The 26,460-nt window shown below is 46.1% G+C and overlaps 1 protein-coding gene across 1 annotated transcript; it reads right to left on the bottom strand.

Annotated features, from left to right (window-relative positions):
- Positions 1-1,259: 1,259 nt before the first annotated feature.
- Positions 1,260-26,233, bottom strand: LOC136619475 (uncharacterized). Its single transcript, XM_066594409.1, has 3 exons — positions 26,148-26,233; positions 4,475-4,596; positions 1,260-2,860 (listed from the first exon to the last, which is right to left on the bottom strand). The coding sequence occupies exons 2-3, from the start codon at positions 4,588-4,590 to the stop codon at positions 2,278-2,280; spliced, it is 699 nt and encodes a 232-aa protein (XP_066450506.1). The 5' UTR covers positions 4,591-4,596; positions 26,148-26,233; the 3' UTR covers positions 1,260-2,277.
- Positions 26,234-26,460: the final 227 nt, after the last annotated feature.

Below are 26,460 nucleotides of genomic sequence, written 5' to 3'. Positions count from 1 at the left end.
CTTATCAGGGCGTCTACCCCACTTATAGGCAGGGGTTCCCCCATTTCCCTTACTAACAAAGGGCTACATTTCCCCTCTGACCACCAGTGGTCAGCTTCCAGCCACACCAGGACCTGCCCTAAGGCCACACCAGTTGACCTGTCCAGTGGGTCCTCACTCGTTAGGCATAACAATATCTGAAAACAGTAGTGCTCCATAGTGTGCTGCAGACTATTTGATATTAATGGGAGTGACCCAGTAATTAATAGTGCATCCCCATGTTCACCTCCTTCACAGACTGTTTCTTAGGATGCCCTCTCTCATACAGACTGCTCCTTTTGTTCTGATAGGGAGGGTTGGCGCTTTGTACCCCTCTGCTGTTGAGTCAGCCGGAAAGTCTGTGGGACTGCCGATGCCTTGCCACTCTGTTCCTCCTTGTCCTCTTTCTCCTTTTGAAAGCCGCTACATGGACCATGTGCTGCTGCTGCTCCCATATACCGTGCTCTCTTCTGTGGCCCCCTTGCACGACTGCCTCCTCCTACCCCGCTTAGCTGTGGTGCACCAGCGCCTTGTACAGGAGGCACTGCTCTGGTCCCATGCCCTCCACAGTTGTGCTGATGATGGGCTTCCTGCAGAACACAGCCCCATCAGCTAATCAAATTGTGGGCGTTCATCTTGTCTCCACCCATTCTTCATGGTGGAGACAAGATACAACAGTACCCATAGTACCCATTGGTATATAAAATGAGAATGCTTGGTCTGGGTGAGAATGTGGGTGAGTGGGTTAGTAACTAACAGTGAGTTCACGAGGGGCCTGGACACCTTTCTTGAGTAATACAACATTACATGTTATAGTCTTTAATTACTTAAGAGAGGTCAGTGATCCAGGGATTATTCCTATTACCATGTTGGTGTTGGGAAGAAACTTGTTTTTCCTTAGATGAGGATAATTGGCTTCTCCCTCATTGGGAGGAGGGGGGGGCTGTTACCTCCCTCTGGATAAACATTTCGGCAGTAGTAACCTAATATACAATGTTACTATGTTATCCTCTTATAAAACTACATTTTGTGCATTTTCATTTTCTGAAAAGTCAAGAAGGGGTTTGCAAGTCGATCTATGCATTACGAAAAACGTTTGGCACGGTGTTAGCCAGTAGAGTGTTGGGGCGTCTTCAACAGCGACCAGTGCTGATGCTGCCTGAGTTCAAATTCAAAGAAAAGTTATAGCACGTGCTTGAGGAGAACCAGAAGAAACCACTATACACACAGCTCAGTGGATCAAATGAGTTCTGGTTTATTTGGAGAAACACACAGCTTATATAGGCCGTTGCCCGCGCAGGGTGCAACTTTGAAGAATTACTTAATCAGTTGACTGAAACAGAATATTAGCACATTGGGAAACCAACGTATCTTAGAAAGGAAACACATCTGCTGTGGTTCGGGTGCATCCGACCACAAACTGTTAGTAAGCCCGCCACAAACGGTCAGTAGGCCCACCACAAACTGTCAGTTCGTTATCTGGTGCAAGGCCCTGACTGAAATAAGGAATTTCTAAGTTCAGCTCCTTATGTTATGTTACTTCAGAAACAAAATTAAATTCAATTAAATTAATCCTTATCAAGAGCAAAATGTGATTGTGCTCAGTAAGAGAAACCAAGTAATCTTGTAGATATGAGACCTTTTGAAACATATCATATCTACAAGATTACTTGATTTCTCTTGGGGGTTTCCTCAGGATTACCTTTGCTATGGTCAATGGACACACATCTTTCACCAAACACGGAGTCAGCAGCCAGAAATAGGTTATTATCTGACACTCGGTCAGCTTTATTAGCACAATTGTAGTAAAACATAAAACAAAACAGAGCGGCAACTAAATAACTAGCTTGCCTCTCTAGTACTACGTAATCCACAGATGAACCCTCTCTAATAGCTGAGAGCTTCTCCCTGCCAGCTTACAAAGCAATAGATGTGAGCAACTATACTCTAAGATCACAGCTATTAGCTCACACAGACCAGCTTACTGTGTTCACTGAGCTGTCTAGCTGCTATTTTACTATCCACATACTGGTTTACCTGATTAATCACCACAAGTGGTGCTCTCACTGTTGCTACATACCACAGAGATATACCTCCCTTCTGGAACCGGAACTTTATTTTTATCCTGGAGTATATTTGTAAAATTAACAAACAAGGCAAAGCAAATCTATATCGTTAATCTGCTGTTGAGAATATTTGATTCATGAATGTTGGCAAAATTTTTATATAAAAATGCAAAGCGGCAATTTAATCTGATCCTCAGTTATCCTTAAAGCATTTCTTATCTTTGACCCCATTGTTAAAGCATTTAATGCAGTTATTCTCGCTGCAGCGAAGTAAAGTCATTTTTGCATTGAGTGTGCCCCAGTTTCTCCAAACTTCATACTCTGGTTTCTGCTTATCCCAAAAAAAAACTTTGGTGTAAGCGAAGGCTCGGCTGTCGGGCCCAGGGAGGTTGACTGTGTTGAGTAGGTCGATGATGTTATACTTGCCACCAGGTCTTGTGCAGGTCTGTACACAAGGGGAGTTCAGGGAGAAAAATACTACACAACCAGCTGTGGGGGTTATATTTAGTAGTCTGCTGATGGGGGATCCTGTAGAATCAGAGAGGGAGGTTAGCAGGCGATATTCAGAATGTACGTTACATGTTTCGTTTTTTGTGTAAGATGCAGCCACCATTCGATCTCCCTGATAGATTTCTTTATTGACCACTTTATCACGTATTCCCGCAGATTTGTCTTTTCTCAGTGCCGCCTTAATATCCGAGGTTTGTAAACCTTTATCTTTATTGCATTCTTTCGCAGTGAACTTTACAAAATAGGCGTACTGATCCTGCAAACCCCTGCAAGGCAGAAGAGAAGAAAAATGAAGAGGTCTTCCCTCTATAGTACACGGACCTGATTATAAAGAGGACTTTATTTCATGTTACATAACTTCTTTATATTCATGACTTCTCCTAAAGATGGGTCAACAATATCAGATCATGGTAACAGTATGCTAACCTGAAAAAAGCCAAATGTCCATCCAGTTCAGCCTGTTTCCACCCCCCCCCCCTTGTTGATCCAGAGGAAGGCAAAAAACCTCCAATGAGGCAGAAGCCAATTTGCCCTATCTTGGGGGAAAAAAATCCTTCCTGTCTCCATAATGGCAGTCAGAATAATCGTGGATCAATGTTTGAGATCAACAACCCTTCTGGTTATTTAATGTCTTTATCCTGTAATATCATAGCGCTCTAAAAAGACGTCTAGTCCCCTTTTAAACTCCTCCATCAATTTTGCCATCACCATTTCTTCAGGCAAACAGTTCCATAGTCTCACTGCTCTTACAGTAAAGAACCCCCTTCTGTGTTGGGGATGAGAAGCCCGGCACATTTGCCACATTTCTGTGCATTGGGACTAACACAGCTCCATATATTGTGCAGTGGAAATGAATAGAATTGAGCTTGCAGTTCCATTCCAGGCCACTGCACAATGTATGGAGCTGTAAGAGTTCTAAGGGCAGGTCATCAATAAAGAGAGTCCTGTAATCCCAATGAATGATTTTCTGATAAGCGCATTTATGTTGCATATTTGCACAATCGGCATTGCAACTTTGAGCGCACCAGTGTGTGTTTTATTGCACTTTTTGCACACGCACATTGTGGGCTTTTGCACACGAAAAAAAACCTGTAACCATTCTCTTATTGATGCAATGGACAATTCCTCTAATTCAATCAACATGCCCTATTTTCCTACGCAGAAAAATAGAGCATGCTGCTTATTTTGTTTGGCACAAGTGAAATGCGCCATTCACTGTGTATGCGCCTGCAAATTTACGAGCTGCACAAACACGCCCGGGTGTCACAGGTCTTCAGGATGCAACGAGTTTCTAGGTTTTCATCTTAACTTTTCAGAAGCCATAACTGTATGAGGGTTCTTCGTTGAGAGGTGAGTTGTAGTTTTTAGTGCTACCATGTTAGGGTAAGTGTACCGCATAAATTATTTTGGGGGGACAGGGTGAAAAAAAACTCATCATTTCTGCCACAGTTGTTTTTCCTTTCTATGCAGCAGAAGTGATATATCTTTTTTTTCTGTGGGTCGGTATGATTATGAGTGGGCCTCCTCCAATGTCTGTTACAACTGCGGCCCTGTGGTGATAATGCGGGCAGCTCCTGTGCTTGAATGATCACCGTGATGGACTATCAATGTACCATCAAATTGCAGGAACTACATGGTTCCCATGACATAATAGGGCAGGAAGGGGTTAAAGAACATGTCAAACTTTAAATGTCATTTTACATTGTAAATTCAAAATAAAAGCTGTCATTTAGTAAATCAGATGCAACAAGTCATAGAAATAGCACAGATTAGTTTAGTCTTTTCAAGAAGTTTCAAAAAACTTTGCAGTTGTTGCAGATTTTCTACAGAATTCACTGCATACGTGTCAATTCTACAGGAAGTAAGTGAACGCTGCTTACTTGAAGATGGTTTGCTCGATGTAGTTGGTGACTCGTCCCACTTGCTCTTGGTTTAGGGGTGTAACAGTCAGCACTTGGCTCCACAGGCAGAGCGCGATCAGGAGTGTGGGTCCCATCCTTAGCTGTAATGATACGGAAGGTGTTTAGTACAGAACTAGGGCAGTCCTGACAAGGATCTCAGAAGCTGCTGTAACACGGGCTCAGGGAGTCATGCAAGACTTCCCTATCTGCAGGTGTGCCCTCAAGGCCCCGCCCACATTCCCCAACACAAAGAAACCACAGTGCAGGTGATGGAAGAGAATGGACTCTGTATACTGCAGCTTTTACTAATGGTACTTCTTGTGTTTCCACCATCTACTTGTAGTGGCCCGAAACACCTATTTCTGTCCCCTCCATAACTGTCATACACATCATGTCATTTTTGTGGATACACTGTGCAAAGTGTCTTGTCTGCTGTTATGAGTATTGCACAGCTGCAGCATGCAAGAGGTTAATGTCTGCATGAGACTAGGAGATGGCTGCAAAAGTATCAATTTATGTCCTGTCATGTGGTCTGCTAGAGACTATAAATATGAGTGTCTGAGAGCTGGAAAGTGTTCCATTCTTCTGCGTTCCTGAGAGAGAGTGCCAGCCACATGGGGGTACCTTTAACCCTCATGTGGTGAAGAGAATGAAAGAGGAAGAAAGATTTCCTGACGTTCCTGATGCCAGGAGCCATTAGAGAGTAAGGAAAAAGAGAGAGAGAGAGGAGTAGAGGAAAGTCAAGACCCCCGTGCAGAGGTACTTTTATAAGTGAGTGTCTGTGGAGAGTTTGCCCTTCCTCTTCCAGGAGCGGTACCATACAGATAACAAGGACTGTAGGACTGGCATCATCCTCAGTTCCTCCCTTCTTCTGTTTTGCCTAAATAAGTGTGTTCTTAAGCTGTAAAGTGTTAAAGTTTTACAAGTAAAGTTTTGCCAGGCCTGGACCATTCCCAGGGACTGAGGTACTTAACCACTAAATCGTGTGTGGACTCTCTTTATTATCGCCGAGGTCCATGAGTAAAGGAATGGTGGTGTCACGTGGCAATCTAAAGTTCTTCAGCATGTATATTGGCCATCCCTCTCCTAGGGGTGTCCGGAAGAGGCCCAGCGATACTCTGGCCGAGGCGGCATGTGTTCCTCTGGGGAGGAGTCTGGTAAGTGGCATCGTGACAAGTGACAGCTTTACCCTCGCGGCTCCTCAGTGTGTACCCTTTGGGGCGCTGCATACTAACATACCTAAAGCTGATATTTCAGTCTGTGGTTCCCATAACTCCTTGGTAGCACACCGCTGTCGTGGGATCATATTTGATTCTAATCTCTCCTTTACTCTCATGTCACCGGCCCCTCAAATCATCCCCATAATCTGCCTTGTTCTGCGCAGACATCAAAAACTCTTATTGTCGTCCCGGTCCACTCTCAGTGTGATTACTGCTGAGCCGGTATTATATGTTATGGTGAAGGGAGAAGCTTACAGCTCAATGTAAAGCACTGATATGTATCACTCACAGGCCAGGAGCGTCCGGGACACAGTCAATGAGAAGCAGATAGGAGTCACTGTAGAGTAGTGGAATGACAGAGTGCAGTCCCCATAGTGCAGCCCTCCACAGTGCAGCACCCACAGTGCCGCCCCCACAGTGCCACCCCCACTGTGCAGCTCTCCACAATGCAGCCCCAACAGTGCCGCCCTCCACAGTGCCGCCCCCACGGTGCAGCCCCCCACAGTGCAGCTCTCCACAATGCAGCCCCTACAGTGCCACCCCCCACGGTGCAGCCCCCCACGGTGCAGCCCCTCACAGTGCAGCTCTCCACAGTGCAGCTCTCCACAGTGCTGTCCCCATAGTGTAGCCCTCCACTGTGCAGCCCCCACAGTGCAACCCCCCACAGTGCAGCTCTCCACAATGCAGCCCCCATAGTGTAGCCCTCCACAGTGCAGCCCCCACAGTTCCACCCTCCACAGTGCAGCCCCCACAGTGCCGCCCCCACAGTGCAGCTCTCCATAATGCAGCCCCCACAGTGCAGCCCCCATAGTGTAGCCCTCCACATTGCAGCCCCCACGGTGCGGCCTCTGAGTGCAGTTCTCTGTGTCACTGCTGATCTAGGAGAAAGCAGGAAGTACTTCTAAGATAACAATGTCTGAAATAGTTTTACTTTCACCTGCTGTTAGTTTTGTTTGCATTTCATTTATTTGGTTACATTGTAGCTAATGAGTCCATCTTAAAGGGACAGTCCATATCGTGATACAAGCCACACACACACCAGAGTTCCTATTTAGAGGGAATGTGTCATTAGAGAATGGCCTATTATATAAGTCCCATTTTCAGGTTACACACTTTTTAAAGAATTTAACTGAATGGGTGTGAGTGAGAGCTGCTTCTGATTGGTCAGGCTGTGACCAATCAGAGGCAGCTCATTCAGCAGGCGGGGATTTTAAATCCCCGGCTGTTGAATACTACAGAGAGCAGTTCAGGAGAACTGCCAGCTGGCCGCAGCTGAACTCCGTCTGCCGGGACCAGGTGAGTATATTTTTTTTTTTACTTTTTACACATTTTAGGATGATTTTCAGGGAAGGACTTATATATTTAAGCCCTTCCCGAAAATTCATTGTGCGATTGCCGGCAGCCCATTGCTTTCAATGGAGCCGGCTGTATTGCCGGCTCCATTGAATTCAATGTGCTAACATTGTTCTGCCGGGACAAGGTGAGTATATATTTTTTTTTTACTTTTTACAGATTTTAGTATGATTTTCAGGTAAGAGCTTATATTTTTAAGCCCTTCCGGAAAATTCATCCCGCGCTCGCCGGCAGCCCATTGCTTTCAATGGAGCTGGCTGTATTGCCGGCTCCATTGAATTCAATGGGCTAACATCGTTCTGCTCTGGAGGAGAATGATCGTTATGCTGACAGTGGAGTGGGGGGGGGGGGTCTCACTCTTGCCACTATTGTGGCTTAATAGTGAGACCTTGGAGCCCGAAATGCAGCCCTGCATGTTGCTCCTCACCTGCCCTATCCATTTCTATGTTTTTTACATGACTTTGGTGATTTGCTAAGATTTTCACAAATGAAAACCTTAGCGGAGCACCAGTCATATACAAAAATGCTCGAGTCGTCCATTGACTTCAATGGGGTTCGTTACTCGAAACGAACTCTCGAGCACCACTGAAAGTTTGACTCGAGCAACGAGCACCTGAGCATTTTGGTGCTCGCTCATCTCTAGTTGTTATATATTATACTGAGGTAACATGAAAGCTGTGCTGTGATTGGTTGCTATATATTATACTGCTGAGGTAACATGAAAGCTGTGCTGTGATTGGTTGCTATATATTATACTGCTGAGGTAACATGAAAGCTGTGCTGTGATTGGTTGCTATATATTATACTGCTGAGGTAACATGAAAGCTGCGCTGTGATTGGTTGTTATATATTATACTGCTGACGTAACATGAAAGCTGCGCTGTGATTGGTTGTTATATATTATACTGAGGTAACATGTAAGCTGCGCTGTGATTGGTTGTTATATATTATACTGCTGAGGTAACATGAAAGCTGTGCTGTGATTGGTTGTTATATATTATACCGCTGAGGTAACATGAAAGCTGCGCTGTAATTGGTTGCTATTTTTTATACTGCTGAGGGAGCATGAAAGCTGTGCTGTGATTGGTTGCTATTTCTTATACTGCTGAGGTAACATGAAAGCTGTGCTGTGATTGGTTGTTATATATTATACTGCTGAGGTAATATGAAAGCTGTGCTGTGATTGGTTGCTATATATTATACCGCTGAGGTAAGATGAAAGCTGCGCTGTGATTGGTTGTTATATATTATACTGCTGAGGTAACATGAAAGCTGCACTGTGATTGGTTGTTATATATTATACCGCTGAGGTAACATGAAAGCTGCGCTGTGATTGGTTGCTATATATTATACCGTGGAGTTAAGATGAAAGCTGCGCCGTGATTGGTTGTTATATATTATACTGCTGAGGTAATATGAATGCTGCGCTATGATTAGTTGCTACTTCCTATACTGCTGAGGTAACATGAAAGCTGCGCTGTGATTAGTTGCTATTTCTTATACTGCTAAGTTAACATGAAAACTGCGCTGTGATTGGTTGTTATATATTATACTGCTGAGGTAACATGTAAGCTGCGCTGTGATTGGTTGTTTTATATATATATAAATGTATGTCTGTCTGTCTGTCTTCACAGCAATGTGCGACGGGTAAGCTAGTATATTTATATACACAGTAGAGTCACATTTTTATGACCACCTCTTACTTTTGACATCGGCAGCATGTAGCCCATGAGGGAAGAGACGGGTCGTGGCTGGCTTGGTGGGTATATAAGATGTGCAGTAGGCCGTCTGCTCACATATCACTCATTATAAAGGGTAAAAAGGGTGATTTATCCAAGTTGCAAAAAGTGATGATTATTTGTTTTCAGGTTGAGGTTGGTGGTATTTCTCAAACATCGTTTGTGAACTGTTTGTGTCCTGCGGTGGTGAAAGTGTATTGTGAGCGGACAAATGGCACAACTGGGGATAACCAACGTGGAATTGGCGGAGCAACATGTGCCATTGATGTGAGAGGTGAAGGTGGGCTATGAAGCTGGTTGTATCATCCTGAGATCCTCCAGAATAGCCAACTGTTTGTGCGAAAAGAGGATAGAAATGATGGCGCTCAAGAGCAGAACTCAAACTACAGAGAACTCCAGACCGGCGGCATCTTCATAGCAACAAGTAAGTGACAAGAGCTGCACACAAGCTTCATGCACTTACAAGCAGTTATGTGATGTGTCCTCAGCTCTCTGACTTGTTAGTAATGCGGTCGTGTATCTGCCCTCCTCCTGGATGCTCTCCAGTCATTACAACTTCACGTTTGTGTCTCTGCCCCCACACAGCACACACACCAGCACCTTACAATGTGCGCTGAAATGTGTGGGGACCTTCACCAGCCACTATCCCTTCCCAGGAATGCAGAAGAAGGGATGTGGGAAACGGAATTACCTGCACATTTCAATTTCACCATAAAAGTCCAGGCCCCTGACCAGATACTGTGTGTATCCCTTGTTTTTCTGGGGAGGATGGAGAATCTCTCCATAACTGCTCATCCAGGTCATGATGTCAACAAAAGGGTTACTAGTCAAAACGGTCACTCTCTTAGTGTTATTTTGGCAGGAAATTGCTTGAACAACAAAATCCTGCCATTCTATCTGAGCCAGCTTTTACTTTGACCAGAAGAACTCAAGCACCTCCAGTCTTACATAGCTGACATCAAACAGGGAGGTCCTGAAGAGTTGGATCAGGGCAAAGATGTCATTCATCCTGAAATCCTTTCTAAGGGGAAGCTCCACCATCCCAGCATGGCTTGGAAAGGCTTCAGCACCCCTCCATTGGAGATGGACAACATTCTTTCTCGACCCCCCTGCCCGGCTATAGCAGTGACGATGCCTCTTCTCCCTGCCTTTCATCTCGGAAGGTCCCTGTGCCAAATCTTTCTATCTAAAAAGATAGGTCACGCTTTTTACCCTCTATAGTAACTGACCTCTCTCCTCTCTTTAAGGCAGACCATAAAAGATGATGTGACCTGGGGTCCCTGAATGCATAGCCCCTAGGAGCTGCCACTATTGGGAGGACAGATGGACGAAGGCCCTCCCCAAATCACCAGACACAACCCCATCAGACATTCTGGCCTCATGTGCTACTCTTGTACATTCACTACCACCTTGATCTGCCCCAGATAGTTCTCCACCAGCAGATATCCCAACATTTAATACTGTATTATTTAGATTCCCTGCACCCCCAAACTCTCCACCACGCACATCACTCACTATCGTGCTTCTCCCTTCATCCCTTTTACACACCTCCATTTTTTCCATATTCTCACTCTCATCATTTTCACACTTCTCTGTGACTAGACTGGTAACAGCTCTTTTCTTGGGAGGGGAAGTAAGAAGCGCATGGTGGCTCAGAGGGGCTCCAAGAACTCCCTGCCCCTATACCCAGCGTAACCCCAGTGAAACCTGACGTTTCATGAAAAGACTGATGGGAAACAGACTCTCCAGACGCACCCACAGCACAAAATTCAGCCCCGATCTCCATCACCATATTTGATATGGACTCACCTGGCATCGGGAACCACAATTCTTTGGGCCCACCGCAGGGTCCTTCTTGGGAATACCTGATGCCGGATGACCATTCAACTTCTCAGGATACTGTTCCTAGGACCACTGCAGGTCCTTTCTGGGGGCCATCCAATGCCGGATGACCCACGCACCTTTTCCTCCACCTTCCTTGAACTTATGGGATCACCCGATGCCATGCAACCCCTTTTTCTAGGCCCACCGTCGGGCCCTTCTCGATTCCAGATGACCTCTGACTTCCACAGCCATTTTTATATTTTTATTAGTTCACCCGATGCCGGATGAACCCCACATTGTTACTCGCCCTCCCTGGATGCTGTCCTCACCCTCTTCCCTAGAGGAGTCTGAGTTGCAATGACATTATCTTGCCTGGCTGGAAGCTCACTGCACAGGGACTGTTTATTATCCACTGTCTGCAGTTCTCTGCAGGCCTGCTCCTTGTTGGACACTGGGTCTTTCATGTCATCACAGACCCAAGTCAGACCTGCCTGAGACCCTTAAAACCAGTCATCATTCCCCAGCTTTTCTGCAAAATGACCTGCACCCTTAAAGATGGCCGTCCTCCTCTAAACCAGGGTGAGGTTCTCTCCGGTATTAGTGTAATGTGTCTCCAGCAGAACTATGGGGTGGAGACATAGTGAGTTAGAGTAACCGCCCAAAGCTCCTGATTTGGTCCCATGCATGTCTGTCAGCAGTGGGGGCAGAGAAGAGCAGAAGCTTTGCAGCAGTCTGCAGGTGGTTTGCCGTGGCTGGCCAACCAGGAGCAGACCTGCCAGAGCCACTTCCAGAAGCAGCGATAATGCCGGAGGTATTTTCAGGAGCTGCCCTGCCAGGAGATGGAGCGTCAGCAGCGGCACTGCTTCCAGGAGCTGGAGCAGCCACTACTGGACTGCCAGAGCCGATTCCAGCAGCTTACCGGCAATGAGCTAGAGCAGGAGCAGCCATAGCGCCGAAGGCGGTGGGAACTGAGGAGGGCACATCTGCATCTGCCAATCAGCAGATGTGGGCATTCCCTTTTATTCGAGGCAGCCAATCCATGTCTCCACCCCTTATTCTGGTGAAGACATATTGCACTGATACCGATATCTCCTTTTAATTTCTGGATGGTGTGGTTGTGTTGGGCACTTCTTGACCCACATGAGTGGTTGGCCGGGGACCTGGCTGCCTGTAACCCCTCCTGGAGAATTTTGATGGTATCAGCGGCCTCACGGTACTCCTGAGTTCTTGATGCGATCCTAGAGGCAAAGCTGCCAACATCCTCCAGGGGCTGCAGTGTCCCCCCAGAAGGACCTTTGCTGAAACTTCCTGCAGCAGAGGGCCACTATCCCTCACCCTGGTTAGCCTGATGGTCACTGCGGGTGGTCTCCAGGAGGGGTGCAGGGGACAGTACTCTGAGCCTCTGGCTAGATCTCCTCAGCCCAGTCTGGGTAGCCCATTGCAATGCACCTCTATGCTCTGCTGGTCTACTCCAAAGAGTGGGGGTAGTGGTCCTCCCTCTAACCATAGCCCAGGACCTCACCCTCCCCTGGGTAAGAGAGAGCAAAATTCCCAGACCATGGAAGTAGCAGAGGGATTATGGGAGCTGCTAGCAACTGCACATAGGTGAACCACAGGAAGGCCCCCTGCACACGGGTGGAAATTCTGCGGCGGGATTTCCCGCGGAATTTCCGCTCCTTCCCCCCATGCATAGAATTGCATTACAAAACGCAATCCTATGCACACAGTTGCTATTTGTCCGCATGAAAGCATGCATGGAAAACACATCGCGGCATGTTCTATTTCTGTGCGGGTCTCGCAGAGGCCCGCACAGAAATGTCAGTAGTGACGGGCCAACTCCAGTCAGCATATGTTCTGGCTGGGCAGCAGCCAGCACACAGCGCAGAGTGGAGATGCCAGGAGTTGGTGAGCCGCAAGTCTCTGAAGGGGCACGGGTCCACATCTCACTGCGAGAATTCTCACAGCGATATCCGACCCGGCCGTCTTTAGGCGGCCGAAGACAGAGGGTGGATACAGCAGCTCTACAGTCCAATGCAGCACCACAGAGAACACAATAATAACTGAGTACAGATAATGTAGTAGATGTCACCTGCAGTACTATGTAACCCGACAGATAATATAGTAGATAATATAATAATAATAATCTTTATTTGTATGGCGCCAACTTATTCTGCAGCGCTTTGATGTCACCTGCAGTCCTATGTAACCCGACAGATAACAGTGATAACTGAGTAAAGATAATGTAGTAGATGTCACTGGCAGTCCTATGTAACCCCACAGATAACACAGTGATTACTGAGTACAGATAATGTAGTAGATGTCACCTGCAGTCCTATGTAACCCAACAGATAACACAGTGCTAACTGAGTGCAGATAATGTAGTAGATGTCACCGGCAGTCCTATGTAACCCAAGAGATAACAGTGAATCTTTTTTATTATAAAAGTAAAAAAACATTACAGGGCGTAATAACAAAAATAACAGAAAAATTTGCCAAATACAGTCGCAAGAAGCATATATACATATTTACAAAAAAACAGAACAGAAATATTTGTAAGAAATAATAGCCAAACATATATTCATATTTACAAAATTTTACAGAAACAGTAGAAGAGTTAAAACCAGTTCAGCCGCCTCCCCAATCACACATATCCCATTTATACAACCAAATTTACATAGCAAAATATATCTCAACAGAAACAAGATAGCCTATCCCATAATCCATTAGTGCTGCACATTCCAACCTACTAAATAGAAAACAAAAATCACACATTAGTAAAACAAGAATTTTCTTTCTCTTTTCACCCTCCTCCTCCTCCCTTCTAAACTACACACGCATTACCCTCTACCCATCCCCTGGTCTACTGCCAATACCTGTCAATCATGCTTGTAAACATACAGGTTTTTTTTTTTAATTAAATACACGCACAAAACATAATACCAACCCCCCCGCCACAAAAACTCAAAACATAATACCCCCCACGAAAACACATAATACCACCCATGAAACCATATAATGCACAATAATCCACAGCCTAAATATAGAGAACAGAAAAAATAACAAAAATATAACGATTACCTCCAGCCCCAGTTCGGGTCCCGTAAGCCTTTCATTCAACTTTTAACTTAAAACAAAACAAAAAGCTAGGGGTAAAGAATCCAGCCCCCCACCGGGAAAGAGTTCTCCAGGCTAGGGAACCCCAAAGCAAAATCCCCTCCAAAGGAAGGCTGCTCGAGGCCTACCCAACCTTTCAAACTCCAGAGAACGCACCTTCACCAGGTCACAGAGAATGTTCCTACTTACCTCGTCCTCGAGGAGGATTTTATGATGCGTCGATACTAAACACTGTGCTTTCCAAGTATAATACCTAACCACTAGACTTACTAAAAATAATGTGCAGCGGTCCCTGCCACCCAGATCTCTCAATGCACCATAACACCACTTGGCATAGGTAAGGTCAACCAGCCAAGGCCAACCGATGGAAGCCCCGACCCTCTTGTATACCTCTATATTAAAGGGACAATGAAGCAGGAAGTGGTCCATGCTCTCCAGAGTGTTGCCACACACTTTCCAGGGAAAACCCCTTTCCTCGGTGTTCCTGTGCTTAAAGTTGTCCCCCACGTACAGCTTACCATGGAAGCAGCGCCAGGTCACGTCCCAATACTTTGAGGGGAGTCTTATCAAATTTAAAAGAAACAAACCCACCTTCAAATCCCCACCTGGGCAGTCTCTGAGGGCCAATGGACTCTGAAAGCGGGTTGCCAAAACCCTCTGGTCCAGCACACGCCTGTCCAGCATCCTGACTTCCCCCATGTTCAGCCCCCATTGGCGTAAAACCTTCAGAACCGTGCAACATAAACCAGAAGATGTCCGTGCGGTGTACGAAGGTCCTTTACGTCCTCCTGTCTCCAACTCCTGGAAGAATGGCCAAAACCATCCCATACAGGAGGACACCCACGGAGGAGCCCTCTTTTTCCAGAGGTTTGTGATAATAACTTTCAGAAATGTATTCACAAGGAATACCACTGGGTTGACCATACCGAGCCCACCTAGTCTCCTCGCACGGTCAGTAACCTCCCTCCTGACTGGGTTCAACCTATTCCCCCATAACAGCTGGAAGAACAGGCTGTAGACCTGAGCCAAAGAAGTTCTGGAAAAATGCATACACTTCCCAGGTACATCAACAAAGAGAGCAGTTAAGTCTTGATCAAACAAACACTTTCTCTCAGGGTCAAAGACCACCCTTTCCATTGATCCACCTTTTGAGCGTCATTTCTCAACCTGCCTTCCCAGTTTTTCTTGGGATAATTCCCTTGGTCGAAATCGATGCCTAAAATTTTTGTGGAATCTAGGGGTTCTGGGAGAGCGTCTGGAAGATCAAAAGCAGGATCTCCCCCTCCTAGCCAGAGACTCTCACACTTTTTCCGATTGATCTCTTACCCGGAGACCTCTGAGTAGTGTGGGGGAAATTACCCAGGACCCCATTATTGTGTGATATTACTTTTAATTCTACAGTCTCAGAGATTCATTTCTTGCATATGACCCTTAGACATTGCAATACTTCAGAAATAACTAACAAGTAATAAACCACACCTGGTGGTTAGTCAGGAGATGGATGAGATATAGCTATAGGCTGATAAAGCCTAATGTACCAGGGTGTAACAGGTACTAGCTATATATTTGCCTACAAATAAAGTAATAAAGACAAACATGTATTGATAAACAACTCTGCTGAATCATTCTGAAATGTTAAAATGTTTAGTCAATTATAATAAAATAGCAAAACCACTGAAAAATGGAAAATATTAGGTATTATGAAATGGATTTTGATCAAACATGTGGCAGACTACTGAATGATGTAAGCAAGTATGTAATGTTTGGCTCAAAATTAATGTCACTTTAATTATATGATATGCTTATAAAAAGAGCTTGTAACTGCAAAAAACGGAGAAGATGATTTTGTACGTTCAATGGATATGTATGGACTCTCATTTTTCCTGCCCATCGGTATTACTTAATTAATTATGAGTCGACAGACTAGACTCATTTCAATTTGGACGCCGGATGACATACCAAGGGGACATTTCCCCAACAGTAGCGAACAACTTACGACATCACCCAACCCACCTCCTCATGAGGAGACAAAGATGGTAACGTCATCAGCGTACGCAACTATCCTCAAGGCCAAGCCTGACACCCCTGGGTCCATTCTCACTCCCGCCAACAGTCCCCCATCTACCCTTCTGTGGAAGGGATCAACAGCGAACACATAAAGCAAGGGGCTCAGAGGGCACACCTGATGGACACCAGACCTGACTACGAAAGGACGGCCAACCTAACAGTTCACAAGCGGGAAACTCTCGGCCCCTGAATATAATGTTTTTAATCAGTTTACAAACCCCACTGGCAGACCGTATCTCAAAAGGACAAACCAAAGGTAGTCTTGGTTTACTCAATCAAAAACTTTAGCCTGATCCACAGAAAGTAAGAACCCCTTTCAGCGACTTCCCCTGTCCTGCTCCACAGCCTCCCGACACCCAGCACAGCGCTAAATGTGCTGTGACAGGGATTGGAGCAGTGCTGAGCCCCAGAAAGGAGCTGGGGCGCAAATTTCGCCAACCTACTGAACAGCACTTTTGCTACAATCTTTCTGTCTGTATTGAGGAGCACTATGGGATGCCAATTCTAAATACAGAGCGGATCTTTACCAATAATTAGGGCCCATCTCCTCACAGAACGCCCGAGCATAGACATTCATTAAAAACCTCTGTCAAGAGGGGAACCAAAATTTCCTTAACCCCTTAATGACATGGCCTATTTTGGCGTTGAGGACCAAGCGATTTTTTGGCATTTTTCCATCTCCATTTTTCAAAAGCCATAACCTTTTTATTTTTCCGTGGACGCGGCCGTATAAGGGCTTGTTTTTTGCGTGGCGAGCTCTAGTTTTTATCGGTGCCACTTTTGGGTACATAGACAATATCGTAAAATTTTAAATTTTTTTTTTTTATGATAACAGGGAGAGAAAACGCATCAATTCTGCCATAGATTTCTTTTTCTTTTTTTTACAGCGTTAATCATGCAGCATAAATGACACACTAAATTTTTTCTGCGGGTCGGTACGGTTACAACGATACCAAAATTCTTACATTTTTTTTAGGTTTTTACACTGTTTTGCAATAAAACCCCCTTTTTTTTGGAAATTTTTTTTTCTCTCTATAGCTGCATTCAAAGTCCTGTAACTATGAGGGCTTATCTATGAGGGCTTATTTTTTGCGAGACGAGCTGTAGTTTTTATTGGTACCATTTTGGGGAATGTACGGCTTTTGTAATCACTTTTATTGCATTTTTTGTGAGGCAAAATGCTAAAAATTAGCATTTTGCCTCTGTTTTTTAGCGGTTTTTTTTACGCTTTTTGTTGTACAAAATAAAAAGCATGTTCAACTTTTTGTATGCGTCGTTATGGACGCATCAATACCCAATATGTAAGGTTTTAATTTTTTTTCCCTTTTTTTATGCTAATATTAGAAAAAGCCTAAAAAAAGGGGTTTTTTAGATTTTTTTTTACACTTTTCTTTTCTTTTTTTTTCACTATTTGAGTCCCTCTGAGGGACTTGCAGCACTGTGCCTATGATCGCTGTCATAAGGCATGGCAGAGCTACTGCTCTCCCATGCCTTATCGCCTATACAGCGATTATAGGCACAGGCAATACAGGACGCCAGTGTCTGGCGTCCTGTTGCCATGGTGACAGGCCGGGCTCTCGCGATGACATCACGAGAGCCGGCCGGAGACACAGAAGGATCGCGATCCCTCTGTGAACTCTTTCCCTGCCGCGATCTACTTAGATCGCGGCAGGGAAGGGGTTAACAGCGGGGGCCGCATCTTCGATGCCCCCCCCCGCTGTTGCAGCGGGACGCCGGCTGTGACTGACAGCTGGCTCCCGCTGCGGGATAGCGCAGGATCTTATGTGATCCCGCGCTATCACCAGGACGTACCGGTACGTCCTGTTGCGGGAAGTACCAGGCTCCCAGGACGTACCGGTACGTCCTGGAGCGGGAAGGGGTTAAAGGTTTTATAAACCTATGATGTTAAGCCATCTGAACCTGATGAATTTTTTGGGGCGGGGGGGCTGAAGCCCATCAATTGCCAGTCTGACTTCCTCATCCATAATTGCTTCTGTCAAAACATCAAGATAGGGGTCTACTCTCGGTTCAGAAATGGTTTCCGCCAGGAAAGCCGAGACTCCATCCCGATTAAGTTCCTTTCCACCCAAGAGATGCGAGTAGAAGGATCTGATGACCTCCAGGATCCCTGATCTGGACCTTTTCAGGGAGCCCGTACCGTCTAGCAGACCTGTGATCAATTTACAACTCACTGACATCTTACAGTTCTTGTAGGGGGTCGGACGAGCAGTACTTCCCAAAATACCTCTCAAGAATCAAAGATGAGTGTCTATCATACTGACATCTCTTTAGCAAGGATTTCATTCTGGAGATCTCCTCGCGGCTACCTCCAGTCAAGACCAAATGCTCGAGTTTCCACCTCAGGCTCTGATACATACATTTTCTGTTCAGGCTTCTGGCGTTGGAGATTTGTCAGAAGAACCTTCTTATCCAATGTTTAAACATCTCCCACCACTCCGACTTACTGCTGCATAGGCCCAGTAGCGGTTCCTGGCTCTGAAGAAAATCCGCAAAAGACTGTCTTATTTCTTCTTCTTCCAGGAGTGACGAATTTAACTTCCATAAACCTTTGTCCATCTGAGGGGTCTCTGTGACATTCCGAGAAAAAAGAATAATACAGTGATCGGAGATTTCTACCTCCACCACCAATAACTGTGAGGAGACGGCTTCCTCCTTTAAATAAAACCTATCTATCATAGACCTGCAATAACTTCCTTTAAACCAAGTGAACCCTGTGCGCCCTGGGGTGTGCTGAACATGGACATCCACAAGACGTGCTTCACTAGCTACGCTATTTAATGTACTGCTATCATAGCCCAACCAGTAATTGGCACCTTCTCGATAACAGAGCCTTGTGACATTATTAAAGTCTCCTCCAAAGACCACTTGCCAGCTTGTAAAAAGGTAAGGCTTAATTCTCATAAAGAGTTCTTTGCCCCCTCACTTTGACTGGGATCCATATATGTTAATGAGACACAACTCTTGACCTCCCATGAGAATATCCAAGATCAGGCACCTCCCCATTTCCAGCTCGATAACCCGTCTGCATTCTACCTGTGCGGTCTTAAAAAGGACTGCCACCCACCTATACGACTTGGCCGCAAGAGACCAATAGGAGGCTCCGCACATCCACTCACGCTTAGCTTTGTACATGACCGACAAATCTGTCAGCCTGGTCTCTTGCAAAAATAAAATGTCAGCTTCAACTCGGCTGAGAAAATCATAGGCAAACTTAGCCGCATCTGACTTAATGCTGGCAACATTAATGGATGCCAGCATCAACAGGGTGGGTGCCACCATCATTGGTGATCGAGCTGGATGGCTTTCCTCAAACTCTCCCCCTTCTCCCTTTCAAAAGAAGAGGTTTCCCCTTTGTTTCTCTTTAGTGAAACTGAGACATCCATATCACCACAATCATCATAACCTTCACCTTCCGGTTTCAGGGTAGCCCCCTTCCAGGAGGAAACTAGATCCCCCACAGAAAGAGAGCCAGCATCCCCCGGGGTTTCTGCCTCATAGATCCCTGCCACCACCTCTGCACCTCACCCCCAGCCTCTCCCCCTGGCAGGGAAGAGGAGGTGTTATCGAAGGCTTGGTACCGGATAGAGAGGTCAACCATAGGGCAACTGATTGGGCCTTCCATTGGTATCTGCACCAGAGTGTGTGGGACTGAGTCATCACACTCTAGAGAGGAAGAACCCCTATTTTTCTTTCTTGTTCTTCCCTTACCCTTTTTTTTTCTGCTTTTGCCATTTCTCATTTTCCCCATCTGCACTGTCTTCACAGGAGAATCCGGCAGAACTGGCAGCCACCTCCTCTCTCTCCATCCTTCTGGTCTCCACATCGCTATCCCTTGGGGTCTCAGCAGCCCGATGCCCCTCCTGCCCGGGCTGGCCAGGCATCCTGCTAAGACGCCGTAGCTCTTCGTCCTCCCTGTTGCCCCCAGCTTCGCCCCAGGAGCGACAGGCCTGCCGACTCTCTGACTGAGCTTGGCTGATGTTGGCAAAAGATGAGGGACAGTGACTAAATGGGTGTCCTAAATCACCACACAGGTTACTCTGAATGCTGCCACAGGATGAAGATGGGTGGTCTCTTCCCGCACACAGCGCACACACCAGCACCTTACACTGTGCGCTGAAATGTGTGGGGTCTCCACACTTGGGGCAGACCTTCAGCTGCCACTGGTAGAAAACCAGAATCCTGTCCCTTCCCAGGAGCACAGAAGAAGGGATGTGGGTAACAGAATTACCTGCACGTATCAACCTTACCATGAAAGTCCAGGCTCTTGACCAGATACAGTGTGCGTCCCTGTTTTTCTAGGGAGGATGGAGAATCTCACCATACCAGCCCATCCAGGTCATGATGTCAACATAAGAGAGAGACTCGCTACTAGTCAGAACGGTCACTCTCTTATTGTCATTCTGGCGGGAAATTGCTTGAACCACAAAATCCCGCCAGTCAGGCTCCGTCTGAGCCAGCTTGTATTTTAACAAGAAGAGCTCGTGCCCCTCTGGTCTCACGAAGCTTACATCGAACAGGGAGGTCCCAAAGTGGTGGATCAGGGCAAAGATGTCACTCACAGTGAATTCCATCCCGAGGAGAAGCTCCACCACCCTGGTAGGCTAGGGCAGGCATCACTGCCTCCCCATCAGAGACAGACCACATTCTTTCTGGAATCCCCCTGCCCAGCTGTAGGAAGTGACCATGCCTCTTTTCCCTGCCCCTGCTCTCGGAAGGCCCCTGCGCCAAACCTATCTATCCAAAAAGACAGGTCGTGCTTTTCACGCTCTATAGTGACTGACCTCTCTCTTCTCTTTAAGGTGGACAGGAACAGCTCGTGTGACCAGGGGTCCCTGAAGCCGGGAGGTGAAGGTCCCCCCTTATTCCTGTGGTAACACTTGTGTAGCTCCTGGGAGCCACCTCCACCACCAGGACAGCAGCTGGACCAGGGCACCCACTCCTCCCCACAATACCAGACACTCAATGCTCACTTGTGACTCTTGTATATTTACTATCACCTGTATCTCCCCTGATACTCCTCCACCAACAGACACCCAAACATTTAATCCTGTATTGTTAGGATTCCTCACACCCTCAGACTCTCCGTCACGCACACCACTTGCCATTATGTTCCTCCCTTCATCCCTTTCACACACCTCCATGCTTTCTGTACTCTAACGCTCATCATTCTCACCCTTCTATGCGTCCAGACCGGTAACAGCCCTTGTCCTAACTGGAGGAGTAAGGGGCACTTGGTGGCCCGGAGGACCCCTAGCAGCTCCTCCCATACCTGCAGGGGAGCAACACAAGTTTGGCTTCTTAAATATAGTCCCCTCTGAGCCACCAGACCCACTCTCTCCCTTAGTAATGGGGGGAATGGGACCTCCAGCCGCATACACAGGAAGGCTTTTGGTCCCGCCCCCTCCTGCCACACTCTGCATACCCCAGCGGGAACTTTCACTAGTATGCCAACAGGAAATGGATACTCCATCTGCGCTCCCCGTCACCATATTTGTTGTAGGTTCACTTGGTATTGGAAAACCACCTTTTTTTTAGGTCCACTGCAGGGCCCTTCTTGGGGCCACCTGATGCCGGATGGCCCCCTAACTTCCCGGAATGCTTAGGATCACCCAACGCCGGGCAACCCTACTTACCTAGGCCCACCGCAGGGCCCTTCTGGGGGCCACTCGATTCCAGATGACCCTCACCCACCTCCACAGCCTTTTTTGATATTTTCCCTGGTTAACCCGAGGCTGGATGACCCTCACACAAGAATTTCACTGTCACACACCACCAGTTTCTGCCCATGACCCCTCCTGTCATTGCGAACCAGGGGGTGTTTGGATCAGGATGCCTAGCACTCTCCCTCTTCCTGTGCACTGAACCCACATTAGCAAGGTCCAAGCTGGGTCAGACTGGCTACCCATGTAGCTACCTCCCTCCCCTGGTTCAGAGGCTTAGCCTGGGAGGCTGTGGTACCTATATTCCACCTGGGTGATATTTTTGCCACTTTTCTTCTTTTTAGCCTGGGAGTCTCATCAGGAAGGTCATTGCCAAAACAGAGACCCTCCAGGCCTCTAGGGGATTCCAGTTGTTTTATGTACACCATTAGTTGCACCCCCGGACCACTGTCCTTGCCCTCTTCCCCAGAGGAGTCCGAGCTTAAAATAACAGTAGCTTACTAGGCTGGAAGATCACTGCACAAGGACTGCTGACTATCCGTTGTCTGTAGTTCTCTGGCAGGGGTCTGCTCCATGTTTTTACACTGGGTCCTTCATATCATCACAGACCCCAGCCAGAGCTGTCTGAGACCCTTCAATCCAGTCAAAATTCCCCAACTTTTCAGCAAAGGGACCTGCACTCTTAGAGATGGCCGCCCTTCTCTCAACCAGTGTGAGGAGCTCTCTTTTCAATTCCTGGACGATCTGGTTGTATTGGGCCCTCCTTGACCCAACTGAGTTGTTAGCCAGGGACCTGGCTGCCTTTAACTCCTCCTGGAGCCTTCTGATGCTGCCACCCGCCTCATGGTACTCCTGGGTCCTTGCAGCAAGCCTGGTGGCAAAGATGGTAACATCTTCCCGGGGCTGCAGTATCCCCCAGTCTTCAATGGTAGGATTGGGGTCTCCCCCAGAAGCTGCCGTCCCTCACCCTGGTTAGCCCGACGGCCACCTTGGGTGGTCTCCAGGAGGGGTGCAGGAGACACATTGCCGCGTCTCCTGCTAGATCTCCTCAGCCCCTCCTGGGAAGCCGGTTGGAATGCATCCCCACCCTCTGCTGGCTGGCTCTGGAGAGTGGGGGTAGTAATCCTCCCTCTAGCCATAGCCCAGGACCTCATCCTCCCATAGGTAGGAGAGAGCAAATGGCCCAGGCTCTGGAGGAGAAGGAGAGAAGCTTGGAGCTGCAAACACCTGCTCACAGGTGAGCCAAACCCTCCAACAAGAAGTGAGAGGGCGGATACCTGCAGTCCTATGCAACTCCACAGATAACACAGTGATAACTAAGTACATATAATGTAGTAGATGTCACCTGCAATCCTATGTAACCTCACTTATAACACAGTGATAACTGACTACAAATAATGTAGTAGATGTCACCCGCAGTCCTATGTAACTCCACAGATAATGTAGTAGATGTATCCCGTAGTCCTATGTAACCCCACAGATAATGTAGTAGATGTCACCTGCAGTCCTATGTAACCCCATAGATAATACAGTGATAACTGACTACAAATAATGTAGTAGATGTCACCCGCAGTCCTATGTAACCCCACCTATAACACAGTGATAACTGAGTACAGATAATGTAGTAAATGTCACCTGCAGTCCTATGTAACCCCACAGATAATACAGTGATAACTGAGTACAGATAATGTAGTAGATGTCACCGGCAGTACTATGTAACCCCACTTATAACACAGTGATAAATGACTACAAATAATGTAGTAGATGTAACCGGCAGTCTTATGTAACCCACAGATAATGTAGTAGATGTCACCCGCAGTCCTATGTAACTTCACAGATAATGTAGTAGACCTATGTAACACCACAAATAACAGTGCTAACTGAGTACAGATAATGTAGTAGATGTGACCGGTAGTCCTATGTAACCCCACATATAACAATGATAACGGAGTACCGATAATGTAGTAGATGTAACCTGCAGTCCTATGTAACCCCACAGATAACAGTGCTAACTGAGTACAGATAATTTAGTAGATGTCACTGGCAGTCCTATGTAACCCAATATATAGCAGTGAAAACTGAGGACAGATGCTGTAGTAGATGTCACCTGCAGTCCCATGTAACCCCACAGATAACATAGTGATACCGGAGTACAGATAACATAGTAGATGTCACCTGCAGTCCCATGTAACCCCACAGATAACATAGTGATACCGGAGTACAGATAATATAGTAGATGTCACCTGCAGTCCCATGTAACCCCACAGATAACATAGTGATAACTGAGTACAGATAATATAGTAGATGTCACCTGCAGTCCTATGTAACCCCAAAGATAATGTGTTAGATGTCACCGGCAATACTATGTAACCCCACAGATAATGTAGAAGATGTCACTTGCAATCCTATGTAACCCCACAGATAATGTAGTAGATGTCACCTGCAGTCCTATGTAACCCCACAGATAATACAGTGATAACTGAGTACAGATAATGTAGTAGATGTCGCCCGCAGACCTATGTAACACCACAAATAACAGTGCTAACTGAGTACAGATAATGTAGTAGATGTGACCGGTAGTCCTATGTAACCCCACATATAACAATGATAACGGAGTACCGATAATGTAGTAGATGTAACCTGCAGTCCTATGTAACCCCACAGATAACAGTGCTAACTGAGTACAGATAATGTAGTAGATGTGACCGGTAGTCCTATGTAACACCACATATAACAATGATAACAGAGTACAGATAATATAGTAGATGTCACCTGCAGTCCCATGTAACCCCACAGATAACATAGTGATAACTGAGTACAGATAATATAGTAGATGTCACTTGCAGTCCTATGTAACCCCAAAGAAAATGTGTTAGATGTCACCGGCAATACTATGTAACCCCACAGATAATGTAGAAGATGTCACTTGCAATCCTATGTAACCCCACAGATAATGTAGTAGATGTCACCTGCAGTCCTATGTAACCCCACAGATAATACAGTAATAACTGAGTACAGATAATGTAGTAGATGTCGCCCACAGTCCTATGTAACCCCACAGATAACAGTGATAACTGAGTACAGATAATGTACTGGTAGTAGATGTCACCGACAGTCCTATGTAACCCCACAGATAACAGTGATAACTGAGTACAGATAATGTACTGGTAGTAGATGTCACCGACAGTCCTATGTAACCCCACAGATAATATAGTAGCTGTCACCTGCAGTCCTATGTAACACCACAGATAACAGTGCTAACTGAGTACAGATAATGTAGTAGATGTGACCGGTAGTCCTATGTAACCCCACATATAACAATGATAACGGAGTACCGATAATGTAGTAGATGTCACCTGCAGTCCTATGTAACCCCACAGATAGCAGTGATAACTGAGTACAGATAATGTAGTAGATATCAACGGTAGTCCTATGTAACCCCACATATAACAATGATAACGGAGTACAGATAATGTGGTAGAAGTCACCGGTAGTCCTATGTAACCCCACAGATAATGTACTAGATGTCACTGGCAGTACTATGTAACCCCACAGATAATACAGTGATAACTGAGTACAGATAATGTAGTAGATGTCACTTGCAGTCCTATGTAACCCCACAGATAACAGTGATAACTGAGTACAGATAATGTACTGGTAGTAGCTGTCACCTGCAGTCCTATGTAACCCCACAGATAACAGTGCTAACTGAGTACAGATAATGTAGTAGATGTGACCGGTAGTCCTATGTAACCCCACATATTACAATGATAACGGAGTACCGATAATGTAGTAGATGTCACCTGCAGTCCTATGTAACCCCACAGATAGCAGTGATAACTGAGTACAGATAATGTAGTAGATATCAACGGTAGTCCTATGTAACCCCACATATAACAATGATAACGGAGTACAGATAATGTGGTAGAAGTCACCGGTAGTCCTATGTAACCCCACAGATAATGTACTAGATGTCACTGGCAGTACTATGTAACCCCACAGATAATGTGGTAGATGTCACCAGCAGTCCTATGTAACCCCACAGATAACAGTGATAGCTGAGTACAGATAATGTAGTAGATGTCGCCGGCAGTCCTATGTAACCCCCAGATAATGTAGTAGATGTCACCGGCAGTCTTATGTAACCGCACAGATAACAGTGATAGCTGAGTACAGATAATGTAGTAGATGTCGCCGGCAGTCCTATGTAACCCCACAGATAATGTAGTAGATGTCACCGTCAGTCCTATGTAACTCCCCTGATAACACAGTGATAACTGAGTACAGATAATGTAGTAGATGTCCCCTGCAGTCCCATGTAACCCCACAGATAACAGTGATAACTGAGTATAGATAATGTAGTAGATGTCACCGTCAGTCCTATGTATCTCCACTGATAACAGTGATAACTGAGTACAGATAATGTAGTGATGTCACCGGCAGTCCTATGTAACTCCCCTGATAACACTGTGATAACTGAGTACAGATAATGTAGTAGATATCACTGGCAGTCCTATGTAACTCCCCTGATAACACAGTGATAACTGAGTACAGGTAGTGTAGTAGATGTCACTAGCAGTGCTATATAACAGTACACATAACTAGTCCCTGACTTGTTCAAAGGCATAAAGAGGTCACATGACCCATACTGCACCTGAGTCAACGTTCTTGGAGTTTGGTGAAGGCTCCTCGGTGGTGGCTGTCTTCAGCCTTGTTGGTTCTGCAGGGTTTATATCATTCTGGCCAGGCGTGTGATCAGTTTCTAATTAATATCTCGCTGCCAAAACAAACTTCTCAGGAAATTTTCTTATGCAAATATTTCCTAGGAAAAGCTCAATTAGTGACCGCAGCGTCCCCCGGGGGTCATTATATGCACTGTCTGGGAATTAGGCCAGTAGACGTTGGACAGCTTTCACTTCTGGTGAGCAGAATAATCTTCATACTTTTGACATGTAGAGATAAATCCT

The sequence above is a fragment of the Eleutherodactylus coqui genome, chromosome 1 (genome assembly GCF_035609145.1).
Source record: "Eleutherodactylus coqui strain aEleCoq1 chromosome 1, aEleCoq1.hap1, whole genome shotgun sequence".
In the NCBI taxonomy this organism is placed as follows: domain Eukaryota; kingdom Metazoa; phylum Chordata; class Amphibia; order Anura; family Eleutherodactylidae; genus Eleutherodactylus; species Eleutherodactylus coqui.
Note: the sequence above shows the minus strand (reverse complement) of the source record. Positions and strands in the feature narration are given on the sequence as shown.

Bases quoted from the DNA above. Each gene is read 5' to 3' on its own strand.
- LOC136619475 (XM_066594409.1), bottom strand. From the start codon at position 4,590: ATGGGACCCACACTCCTGATCGCGCTCTGCCTGTGGAGCCAAGTGCTG. The intron at 2,861-4,474 runs GTAAGCAGCGTT...TCTGCCTTGCAG, and splicing joins ATCGAGCAAACCATCTTCAA to GGGTTTGCAGGATCAGTACG.